A 13,244-nucleotide genomic window follows, 5' to 3' on the forward strand; every position below is an offset into this window, starting at 1 on the left:
GGGTGTAAGGTACAGCCAGGCTTCTGTATCGTTAGGGTGATAGAGATGTATGTAGAGGGAAACAGGGATTTGTGGCTTCTCTGATCATGCCATTGTTTACTTTTGGAATTTTACTACAGTTACTAATTTTACTTTTTTAACTTTTTAAATTCCAAATAGTTAACATGCAGTTTAATATTAGTTGTAGGTGTACAATATAGTGATTCAACCCTTCCATACATCAACCAGTGCTCATCACAACAGCACGCCTTTATCCCCATCACCTATTTAACTCACCCCTCAACCTGCCTCCCCTCTGGTAGCCATCAGTTTGCTCTTTGTAGTTAAGTGTCTGTTTCCTGGCTTGACTACCTCTATTTTCTCCCTATGATCATGTGTTTTGTTTCTTAAATTCCACATAGGAGTGAAATCATATGATTTTTGTCTTTCTCTGGCTTATTTTGCTTAGCATAATACTCTCTAGCTCCATCCAGATCGTTGCAAATGGCAGGGTTTGATTAGTTTTTATGGCTGAGTAATATTCCATTATATATATATATATATATATATATATATATATATATATATAAAATCTCCTATATATTAAAACAAATTTTTTAAATGTTTGTATTTGAGAGAAAGACAGAGAAAGTGAGAAAGTGGGGGAGGGGCAGAGAGAGCCAGAGACAGAATCTGAAGCAAGATCCAAGCTCTGAGCTGTCAACACGGAGCCCGATGTGGGGATCGAACCCACGAGCTGTGAGATCCTGACCTGAGCCGAAGTTGGACACTTAACCTACTGAGACACCCAGTACCCCTATACTACATCTTTATCCATTCATCATCAGTTGATGGACACTTGGGCTGTTGCCATTGCTTGGGTATTGCAAATAATGCTGCTATAAACATCGGGGTGCATGTATCCCTTTGATATGGTATTTTTGTATTCTTTCAGTAAATACCTAGTAGTACAACTGCTGGACAATAGGGTAGTTCTACTTTTCACTTTTTGAGGGGCCTCTGTAGTGTTCTCCAGAGTAGCTGCACCAGTTTGCATTCCTACCAAGAGTGCAAGAGGGTTTCCCTTTCTCCACATCCTTGCCAACACCCGTTGCTGCTTCTGCTGCAGTAGACATGATACTCTTGTTTAAACCCCACCCCCCCCCAAGCGACTTCACCAAAAGATTGCTACGACTGATACATGAATTTAATAAAGTCACAGGATGCAAAAATCAACATACAGAAATCTGTTGCATTTCTATGCAGCAATAGGGAAGCAGCAGAATGGGAAATTAAGGAATCAATCCCATTTACAATTGCACTAAAAACAATCAGATACCTAGGAATAAACCTAACTAGAGAGGTGAAATACTTGTAGTACTCTGAAGACTAAAACACTGATGAAAGACATTGAAGATGACACAAAGAAATGGAAAGACATTCCATGCTCGTGGGTTGGAAGAACAAATATTGATAAACTGTCAAAACTACGCAAAGCGATCTACACATTTAATGCAATCCCTATCAACATACTGCCAGCATTTGTCACAGACCTAAAACTGGTAGGGAGCCACAAAAGACCCAGAATAGCCAGAGCAACCTTGAAAAGGCAAAGCAAACCCGGAGGCATCACTATTTGGGACATAAAATTGTATTACAAAGCTGTAGTGATCAAAACAGTATGGTACTGCTACCAAAATAGACACATAGATCGATGGAATGGAATAAAATACCCACAAAGGAACCCACAAATATATGGTCAATTCATTTTTGATAAAGCAGGAAAGAATATCCATGAGGAAAAAGACAGGCTCCTTAACAAATGGTTAGGAAAGCTGGACAACAGCACGCAGAAGAATGAAACTGGACCAGTTTCTTACACCACACACAAAAATGAAATACAAACAGAGAGGGAGGCAAACCAGAGGGACTCTTAAATACAGAGAACAAACAGGGTTGCTGGAGGGGTGGGTGGGTGGGTGGGAGGATGGGTTAAATGGGTGATGGGCATTAAGGAGGGCACTTCTCAGGATGAGCGCTGGCTGTCACACGGGGGAGATGAATCACTGGGTTCTACTCCTGAAGCCAAGACTATACTGTATGTTATCTAGCTTGTATTTAAATAAATTAAAAAATTAAAATTAATTCAAAATGGATCAAAGGCCTAAATGTGCGACCCAAAACCATCAAAATCCTAGAGGAGAACACAGGCAGTAACCTCTTTGACATCCGCTGTAGCAACTTCTTTCTAGATATGTCTCCTGAGGCAAGGGAAACAAAAGCAAAAATAAACCACTGGGACTTCATCAAAATAAACACCTTCTGCACAGGGAAGGAAACCATTAACAAAACTAAAAGGCAACCTACAGAATGGGAGAAGATATTTGTAAATGACATTTCTGATAATGGGTTAGTATCCAAAATATAGAAAGAATTTATAAAACTCAACACCCAAAAAAACATATAACCCAATTTAAAACATGGGCAGAAGACATGAATAGACACTTTTGTAAAGAAGACCTCCAAATTGCCAACAGACACACGAAAAGACGCTCAACATCACTCGTCAAATACAAGTCTATACAAATACAAAATACAGAGCATTGGAGGGTTCCGGAAGATGGCGGCGTAGGAGGACCCTGGGCTCACCGCGCGTCCTGCTGATCACTTAGATTCCACCTACACCTGCCTAAATAACCCAGAAAACCGCCAGAGGATTAGCAGAACGGAGTCTCCAGAGCCAAGCGCACACGAGAGGCCCACGGAAGAGGGTAGGAAGGGCGGCGAGGCGGTGCGCGCTCCACGGACTGGCGGGAGGGAGCCGGGGTGGAGGGGCGGCTCGCCGGCCAAGCGGAGCCCCCGAGTCTGGCTGGCAAAAGCGGAGGGGCCTGACGGACTGTGTTCCGACAGCAAGCGCGACTTAGCGTCTGGGAGGTCATAAGTTAACAGCTCCGCTCGGAAAGCGGGAAGGCTGGAGGACAAAGGGAGGGAGAGCTGCTGAGCCCCCGGACGGCAGAGTTCAGCTTGGCGGGGAACAAAGGCGCTCGCCAGCGCCATCTCCCCCGCCCATCCCCCAGCCAAAATCCCAAAGGGAACCAGTTCCTGCCAGGGAACTTGCTCGCGCAGCACAAACACCCAACTCTGTGCTTCTGCGGAGCCAAACCTCCGGCAGCGGATCTGACTCCCTCCCGCTGCCACAGGGCCCCTCCTGAAGTGGATCACCTAAGGAGAAGCGAGCTAAGCCTGCCCCTCCAGCCCCCGTGCACCTTGCCTACCCACCCCAGCTAATACGCCAGATCCCCAGCAACACAAGCCTGGCAGTGTGCAAGTAGCCCAGACGGGCCACGCCACCCCACAGTGAATCCCGCCCCTAGGAGAGGGGAAGAGAAGGCACACACCAGTCTGACTGTGGCCCCAGCGGTGGGCTGGGGGCAGACATCAGGGCGGACTGCGGCCCCGCCCACCGACTCCAGTTATACACCACAGCACAGGGGAAGTGCCCTGCAGGTCCTCACCACTCCAGGGACTATCCAAAATGACCAAACGGAAGAATTCCCCTCAGAAGAATCTCCAGGAAATAACAACAGCTAATGAACTGATCAAAAAGGATTTAAATAATATAACAGAAAGTGAATTTAGAATAATAGTCATAAAGTTAATTGCTGGGCTTGAAAACAGTATACAGGACAGCAGAGAATCTCTTGCCACAGAGATCAAGGGACTAAGGACCAGTCACGAGGAGCTGAAAAACGCTTTAAACGAAATGCAAAACAAAATGGAAACCACGACGGCTCGGCTTGAAGAGGCAGAGGAGAGAATAGGTGAACTAGAAGATAAAGTTATGGAGAAAGAGGAAGCTGAAAGAAAGAGAGATAAAAAAATCCAGGAGTATGAGGGGAAAATTAGAGAACTAAGTGATACACTAAAAAGAAATAATATACGCATAATTGGTATCCCAGAGGAGGAAGAGAGAGGGAAAGGTGCTGAAGGGGTACTTGAAGAAATTATAGCTGAGAACTTCCCTGAACTGGGGAAGGAAGAAGGCATTGAAATCCAAGAGGCACAGAGAACTCCCTTCAGACGTAACTTGAATCGATCTTCTGCATGACATATCATAGTGAAACTGGCAAAATACAAGGATAAAGAGAAAATTCTGAAAGCAGCAAGGGATAAACGTGCCCTCACATATAAAGGGAGACCTATAAGACTCGTGACTGATCTCTCCTTTGAAACTTGGCAGGCCACAAAGGATTGGCACGATATCTACAGTGTGCTAAACAGAAAAAATATGCAGCCGAGAATCCTTTATCCAGCAAGTCTGTCATTTAGAATAGAAGGAGAGATAAAGGTCTTCCCAAACAAACAAAAACTGAAGGAATTTGTCACCACGAAACCAGCCCTACAAGAGATCCTAAGGGGGATCCTGTGAGACAAAGTACCAGACATCACTACAAGCATAAAACATACAGACATCACAATGACTCTAAACCCGTATCTTTCTATAATAACACTGAATGTAAATGGATTAAATGCGCCAACTAAAAGACATAGGGTATCAGAATGGATAAAAACACAAGACCCATCTATTTGCTGTCTACAAGAGACTCATTTTAGATCTGAGGACACGTTTAGATTGAGAGTGAGGGGATGGAGAACTATTTATCATGCTACTGGAAGCCAAAAGAAAGCTGGAGTAGCCATACTTATATCAGACAAACTAGACTTTCAATTAAAGGCTGTAACAAGAGATGAAGAAGGGCATTATATAATAATCACAGGGTCTATCCATCAGGAAGAGCTAACTATTATAAATGTCTATGTGCCAAATACCGGAGCCCCCAGATATACAAATACAAAATACAAAACTATAATGATATCACCTCACACCTGTAAGAATGGCTAATATCCCTGCCAGTAAATAACTTTTGAAGAAAGAAGTTTTGCAAGAGATCTGTGTTTTTTTGCCATGGGGCCTGTGACATCATTCTTTGTCTTTGGATAAACTGTTCCAAATAGCTTTGGTGTTGTAGTTATTATATTATAGCACAGTAAAATAAGTATGCTATTATTTTAAAATTTAAATTTTTTTTTGTATCAATGAAATCATCTGGAAAACCATGTGAAGTCTGTGTGCCACATTTTGTGAAACCTTTCCTTCAAAAGGACAAAGCCCTTCATGTCAAACATTATAAAATTACTCTAAGTTTTTATGAAAACGTCAGATTGCCAGTATCGTCATCATGTACACCATCAGTTTTCCTGGCCAACATTTCCAGATGTATTTACTTTGAGGATGACCAAGGGCTTCTTAGAACTGAATCCCGAAATCTACTGCTTATTAGAGTCAAAAGTAAGTTGTGGGTACACTCTGACACACCTTTTTGTGAAGATTAAATGAAGTTATACATGTATGGAACCTAGGAGAAAGAAGACACTGACATATAGTATACATGCTATCAATAGAGGAGCTTTTATAGTAACTCATTCTTTAAAAACTCAATAAATGGATCTATTGTCCTAAGCGCACACAATCAGTGGATGGCCAGCTATTCACAATTATAGAGCACAGATCAAAATTATCTAGTTATAACAGAGCCATGACTTTTAACATTCTGGGAATAGAAGATTAATAACAGCGTAGAAACTGGAGGAGGTAGCTTTCGGAGTGATGGCATCATTAGAGGCATCTTGCAGGGAAGATGGGCACCTCACCAAATTTGAAATGATGCGGATCTGGAGGTTCCTCGCCATTTAGGTAGGGTCCAATTTCCAAGAAAGATGCAATCCAGAGACAGCTGAACATGGGAAACTCTAGTCCAACATTACTCATAGCCTTTCAGTGTCTTCAGATCCAGAGGATAGAAAAAGAGGTCTTACATACCAATAAATTTTATGAAGCCAGTATATCCATGATACTAAAATCCAAGAGTGTATACGAAATAAAAGTAGATGCTAATGTCACTCATGAAGATATTAATACAAATTCTAACCTAATTAATATGATGTAGGTTATTCAGAAAGATCATAGATCATGAACATTCCCTCCCAGTAGCGTATGGTTGACTTAAACATAGGAAAATATTAGGGCGCCTAAGTGGTTCAGTCGGCTAAGCGCCAGACTTCAACTCAGGTCATGATCTCACGGTTTGTGGGTTTAAACCCCACGTCAGACTCTGTGCTGACAGCTCAGAGCCTGGAGCCTGCTCCAGATTCTGTGTCTCACTGTGTCCCTGCAACTTCTCGGCCGACGCTCTGTCTGTCTCTCTCTCAAAACTAAATAAACATTAAAAAAAATTAAACATACGAAAATATGTACGAAATTCATTACGTTAACAGATTAATGGAAGAAAACCGCTACAACCATCTCAATAAACGTTCTACAAGTGCTTGATGAAAGTCAACATATATTCAACAGAAATGTTGTTAGGAAACTAACCTAAGAATGGAACTTCTTTTATGTCACAGTAAATATAGTCAAATGCTAAAAATTTTCTAATTCCGATCAGAAATAAGACAAGGATGTCCATTATTTACCAATACTTCCCAACACTGTACTGGGTGGGTCTGTCCAATATTGTGAAATGAGAAAACAAAGAGGGGGGATAATGTTTAAAACAGCAGGAACAAACTGTTAGTATTCAAAGATGATAGAATTGTGTATGTTGAAGCTCATAATGGATGTTGACATACACCTCTGGCATTAAATCCTATGCAGCAAGGCTTCTGGAGAGAGTATTGATGTACAGATATATCTGCACTTACCAGCTCAATCAGAATACAAAATTTCAAAAAATGACACAATTTTCAGTAGCATCTAATACTTAGAGTAAGTTTAACAAAGGTTTGAAAAGAGTCTTTGGAGAAAGTTGTAAGATTTTATTGAGGGATTTTTAACAGTGAAGTGTCCTTCCTACATGAGAGCAGTTTGCATGGTTTCAGCTTCTTCTTGCTTACACTTTCGGTTGTCCTTCACCTGTAAGACAGACACAGAGTTGGAAACATTACTCAGCAGAATTTATTTACATTAAATTAATGATATACAGAGGACACTATAGTTTTTATTTTATAAGATAGAATTCCAAGCGTATGCTTTACCAACATTTTTGGAACACACCACACTTCCTATAGGTACAAGAAAAGAAAAAAACACTTCAGGTTCAGAACAGATAAAATGAAATAAACCTATTAAAAGGTAGTTTCATTCTTTATCTTTGTGTTTAGATTCAAGTTAGTTAACATCTAGTGTCGCACTGGTTTCAGGAGTAGAATTTAGGGATTCATCGCTTACATATAACACCCATGCTTGCACCCTACTTGATGTAGGGAGAGTGCAGAAACTAGAAACTAGACTATCTCTTGCCATTTTATCACTCAGTCATTTGAGCCTTCATTGGGGAAAGGTTTCAAAATGCACGTGTTCTGTAAGAGCCACAATAATTTAGAGTCTGACAAAATTTAAGAACAGGTATCCAGGTCTCCATAGAGAAAAACCAACATCAAGCAGTGTGTTTTCTTGTTCTCAGTAGCAATGAAATCTCAACTCAGATGTTAAAATTTGACCAAAGATGTTATCTGATGACAAATAAATCATACAAAATGGAAGATTTTTGTATTCCATGTATATTATCCAATAGAACCACAGAATACAAAAATCAGCAATAAAAACTGACTGCAATATATCTGGTTTGAAATCACTAAATATATGAGCCAAGATGCATTCAGAAGTGAAGGGATCCTCCCAGAATCACACAACTTATGTTAGAGCTGGTATTAGAACCTACTTCAGTGCCTCAGCATATTTCATACAAACTGGTATTTACTCCAAATCCATTTTGTGGTTTTTAAAAGAGGAAATTATAGAAGATTCTGAATTTAAGTAGCCATCGGTTAAAGTATTTACAGTGTATTTTATTTATTTTTTAAAGTCTATTTCCTTATTTTGAGAGAGTGAGAGAGAGAGAGAGCACAAATGGGAGAGGGACAGAGAGAGAGGAAGAGAGAGAGTCCCAAGCAGGCTCCATGCTGTCCGCACAGAGCCCAACGTGGGGCTCAATCTCACAAACTGTGAGTCCATGACCTGAGCCAAATCAAGAGTCAGATGCTTAACTGACTGAGCCACCCAGGCGCCCCAGTATTTACACTTTATAAAAAAGGAAATGGTTTCATTTTTTATTATTTAAGAAGGCTCTGACCCAATTTAAGTCTATATCTGATAGGGTATAAGTCAGGCAGTCAGGAAATTAGGGTCTGAACTACTTATGAAAGCTACCTTTATGTGTAAACTCTGTCATTAAAGTATCAATAAAGTCATATCTACATAAGTAAAGATATAATATTCAGGAAAATATCTGCATACTTTGCATTCTCAATGGATAACATGTCTGCTTCAGGCATCTTCACGGGCTCCAGTGTTGGGACATCCGCCCCCTTCACATCACTGTCATCTTCACTTTTGCCCCCAGTCTTTGGCACAGGCAGTTCCTGGATACCAGATTCCAGGTCAGGGCCTTACCAAAAAAAAAAAAAAAAAAAAAAAAAAAAAAAAAAAAAAAAAAAAAAAGATGATAATCAACTTAAGGAGTAAACATAAAATATAAAGAAAGAAGTGATAATATGTATTCTTGCCATTATATGAAATACAAGCCTGTAGACTTAGGGTAACAAAAAAAGCGATGGAAAGATGGACTTCCCATCTTTGTTTTCCTGTAATATGAAACCTTATTTCAAATAACAATCTAAAGAGAAACCACACTAAATCTACATTTGCATTATATTACCACAGTGTACTAAGAATAGAGAGCATCAGCTAAGAAATCTTAAATGTACACCATGCACAGGATTTTTTTTAAGTTTATTTATTTATTTAGAGAGAGAATGATCAGGGGAGGGGCACACAGAGGGAGAATGAAGAGTATCACAAACAGGCTCTGCACTCCTAAGTGCACAGCTGGATGCGGGGCTCAAGCTCACGAACCCTGATATCATGACCTGAGGCAAAATCTAGAGTGTGACACCTGACTGAGTGAACCACCCAGGCACCCTGCACCATGGATAGGATTTTAATGAAAATTAAAATTTAATTTCCTGAACAATTAGCTGAGTGCATTTGTGGGCCTATGACAAATCCTACACTAGTGACATACATCTCCTATTGGAGCAACCTGAAAGCTATTTTGTGAAATTTAACTAGTTAGATTTAGGGGCAAAGTCTCTCTCTATAACTTATGATAAATGAATCATGCAGAGAACCAAGTATCAAAAATAACAGCAAAATATTAGTGACTTATAGTCAAACTTCTGTCTTACAGTGAGAATAAAGGGAGCAGGGTGGAAAGAAATTAATGGACTTTGTCATCAGTCCTATCGTAGAAACCTCTTACCAGCGAATTCCTAAAATAATCCATGGCCTGAATGATGTCAATAATTCCATACAAGTATTTGATGAAAATACTTTCTTTGGAAGCTGGTAATTTCCGTTTCATGATCATTTTAAGATACTTTTGATTTTCCTAATCATAAGTTGTTAAACACCTCCTAAAGCCACTTAAAAATCACACTAATATAGTTTACCTATATGCTAGTCTCCCAAATTATACAGGGTTTCCCAAATGTACCATATCAAATGATTAAGCAAAGGAAATGGTGGCTCTCATTCCTCGAGCCTTTTTCTGGAGTCTATCTCTTGCTCCACTGAACTTCATTTATTCCTGTGCCTGTACTACGCTATTTTACAGTACAGACACATTTGAGTATTAAGCATTTTATACAAAAGCATTCACATTTTGGTATAACAACACAGATGGTAGGAAGTACAAAAACCGTGTAATGAAATATGAGTTATGTCTCCATGTGTCAAGCAGTCTTTGGCAAGCCACAATCCCTGAACCTTAGTTTTCTTATTTATAAAATGAGGCTACCATCCCTATGCAAATCTTCTTTATTCCTGATGTTATAAGATATGCTGACTTGGCACTCTGCACACACTGTTAAAACCAGCTTACACTTTTGATGCAGGGAAGGAAAAGGCCACGCAAAAATGTTCTAAGAAGAACAAATTCAACTAGTGAAAAAATGTATACTTTTGTAGTAAACAGTTTCCTCTGATTTAGAACAGACTGCATGTTCAAGCAGATTAAATCTTGAAGAAAAAGGGGAAATTCGTTAGAGTGAATACAGCTGTAAACTATACTCTATTCACCTTTTGAAACAATTTTCGGGAAATGGCTGAGATTCTCTTCTAAGGTTTTGTTTTGTCCTGTTACGTCATAATGCGTGATGCAAAAATATACCCTGTGCCCCCATAAGCATTCTTTTTCCCTTTCCCTTCACCTTCATCCAGAGGTGCTTCTTCAACTGCTTTCTCTCGCTCCGGCATAATATCCTGACACTCAGTGGGTGCCTCCTTTTGTTGAGGCTGCTCATCACTGGGCTGCTGGGCCTAGGGTGTGCGTGTGTGTGTGAACAAAAAGTTGCATTAATGCATGCCAATAATATAAACCTATGTTACGCATTTTATATCAAATAATAAATAAGTATAAAAACACTTATAAAATATAATTCTATATTGTATTCCTAAAAGTTATATGGCCATTTATATACACATACATATAATGGAATATTAGTCATCAAAAGGTATTAAAATCTTGCCATTTGCAACAATGTGGATGGGGCTAGAATGTATTATGCTAAGTGAAAGAAGTCAATCAGAGAAAAACAAGTACCCTATGATTTCACTCATATGTGGAATTTAATAATAAAACAGAGGAACATATGGGAAGGGAAGTAAAAATAAAGGAGAGGGGGAAACAAATCACAAGAGACTCTTAAGGATAGAGAACAAAGTGAGGCTTGATGGAGGTAGGTGGGTGGAGGATGGCACAGATGGGTGACAGGTGATAAGGAGGGCACTTGTGATGAGCGCTGGGTGTTGTACGTAAGTGATGAATCACCAAAGTCTACTCCTGAAGCCAATATTGCACTGTACGCTAAGTAAAATTTAAATTAAAAAAGAGTTACTCTTCCCACAGAGTAGCTACCCGGAAGAGGTACCCACAAGCACTCTGGAGGCTATTTTAAACTATGCTGGGATGGATAGGTACAACTTGTTGTTAGTAAGCATGAGAAAGGAGTCATAGGGTATATTTACCCAGGGAACACAAGTATGGAATCCTTCTGGTTCAATGTTTCCTGCCCCTTCCCAGCAAAGAAACTTTTATCACTGTATCTGTACGTTTGTAGGTCAACAAAATTTTCAGAGAAATAAACTGATGGTGTAGAACATCAATTGCTGAAGTACTCACAGCCACAGGTGCAGCTGGCTGGTTAGCCTTGCCATCATCCTTTCTTTGTTTAGATTTAGATCTTGTTCTCACACGCCCACTCATTTTTCACCCTGAAAGTAGAATATCAGTATTTGGAAAATGTATTCTAAAGGCTAGGTACACCACCTCCAAGGCGTAACATTTTAATTTTTTTTTACTTTGAAAATACTTTCAAAATCAACCTTGCGTAAGGATAGTGTACATGCTGTGGTCACACCAAATAAACGGGCTGCAAGATCATTCACATCGGCAAAACTGGCAGTCAAATCACCTTAAGGACAGGAGAAAACGCGAGGCTTAGTTTCACAGCTAGATTCCCCATCATAAAGGCATGTGAGAAAACAATGCTGGATATTTAAACCTGAGTCGCTATTGTTTTCACATTCCCAGTTACTGGGCCCATTTTACCCTCTTAAATAAGGTTTCCTTGGAACACAGAGAAGTCTTAATCGTTTGCGTACTGCCTATGGCTGTCTTCCCACCACAAGGGCTCAAGGTGTCTAGTTTCGATACTGACCAGTGAGCCGGCTCCTCCCTTGACACCCTGCACAGTGCGATACAAATCTCCGGGACGCAGCTCCAACCCCACACCGTTCCCCGTTTCCAGCCCCACACACCGTTTTTTGTTTTTTGTTTTAAGTAGACTTCACGGCCATCCTGGAGCCCAGGTGGGGCTCGAACTCACCACCCTGAGATCTAGACCTGACCTGAGATCCAGCGTCAGCCACTTAACCTACTGACCGCTCCCCAGCCCCGCCCACAGGCACCCGTTCCAGACCTGTTCTGTACCGCCTGGCCCGCCTCCCACCCAGGGTCCCACTGAGGACTCTGGCTTCAGTGCTCCGCCGGCAGTTCCAGGTGCTTGCAGGACTCAGATACCTCAAAGAACGTCCCCAAGACCCACCCTGTCTTCACCTCCCCCGTCCTCGGCCGCCAGCTGTCCTCACTTGTCCCCGTCCCACCACCACGAGGACGAGGGCCATGGCGGCCGCGACGCCTGTGAGGAGAAGAACGCTAACTCCTAGCAACTTCCTCCTCCGAGGCCACAGATCTACCGTCCCGACCCGCCCGAGGCCCACTGGCACTCTCCTCACAGTCACTCACACTTAAAGTCCTGGAAGGACTGATTTGTGGACCTACCGGTTGAGGGCAGGCAGCCAGAAAGACCACGACACCGCCCACACCACCGCTTCTTCCTCAGCTCTGCTCACAGGACGCGTGGGCAGCAGGGCGCGTGCTCAGCAACGGTCTTTCTTAACAATGGGCATGCGCAGGAAAGGCCTGGTACAACGTGTGTGCGTACTGACGTGAATATGTGCGTACTGACTGGGTGTATGCGTACTGGCGTGGGTGTATGCAATGTTCGTGGACTTCTTCCCACGCCTGCAGCCAAGGCGTGGGAAGGCAGTGTCCGCAGAGTACCCGACATGGTGCTTGAAGAGTGGCCTTTTTCCTCCTGCCCGAGCTCTCTTTTGCAACCACATACTTTGGGGACAGACAGTTACAAGTCACCGTTAGTGCTGAATGTTTCTCAGAAAGATATCTGTAACAAAAATAGATACTAAGTACTTTAATACTATTTTTATACATGCTTTGATCAATCATTCCCTTCCATGCTTCTGGGTTTGCTGTCATACTTGAGTGAATTTGCTCTCCTCTGTATAATAAATACATTAACAACTGTTTTCTTTACCTTTTTTGCTTGTGTTACTGCACATTTAAACCTGTGGTTTGGTAACTGATTTCTCTAAGGACCTGTGGTCCTTCAATCAGTGCACATTTCAGAAGTTTCTATCGATATTGGTCCTGGGGTTTAAGCTCAGTCCACTGGTTCATTACGTTCAGTAATGGTGACTATGCTTGTCATGTACTGTGCTTTCCAAAAATCAAACAACTTGATAATAAAGCTGACTTTACTGGATAACTCTGTCAGGGAAAACACTA

General features: G+C 41.3%; 1 protein-coding gene across 1 annotated transcript; it reads right to left on the reverse strand.

Annotated features, from left to right (window-relative positions):
* Nucleotides 1-6,840: 6,840 nt before the first annotated feature.
* Nucleotides 6,841-12,548, reverse strand: LOC125931700 (P antigen family member 3-like). Its single transcript, XM_049643879.1, has 5 exons — nucleotides 12,441-12,548; nucleotides 11,280-11,371; nucleotides 10,309-10,417; nucleotides 8,336-8,486; nucleotides 6,841-6,952 (listed from the first exon to the last, which is right to left on the reverse strand). Exons 2-5 carry the CDS (start codon nucleotides 11,361-11,363, stop codon nucleotides 6,949-6,951), a joined length of 348 nt encoding a protein of 115 aa, XP_049499836.1. The 5' UTR covers nucleotides 11,364-11,371; nucleotides 12,441-12,548; the 3' UTR covers nucleotides 6,841-6,948.
* Between the last annotated feature and the right edge of the window lie 696 nt (nucleotides 12,549-13,244).

Source organism: Panthera uncia, chromosome X, assembly GCF_023721935.1.
Source record: "Panthera uncia isolate 11264 chromosome X, Puncia_PCG_1.0, whole genome shotgun sequence".
Lineage (NCBI taxonomy): Eukaryota > Metazoa > Chordata > Mammalia > Carnivora > Felidae > Panthera > Panthera uncia.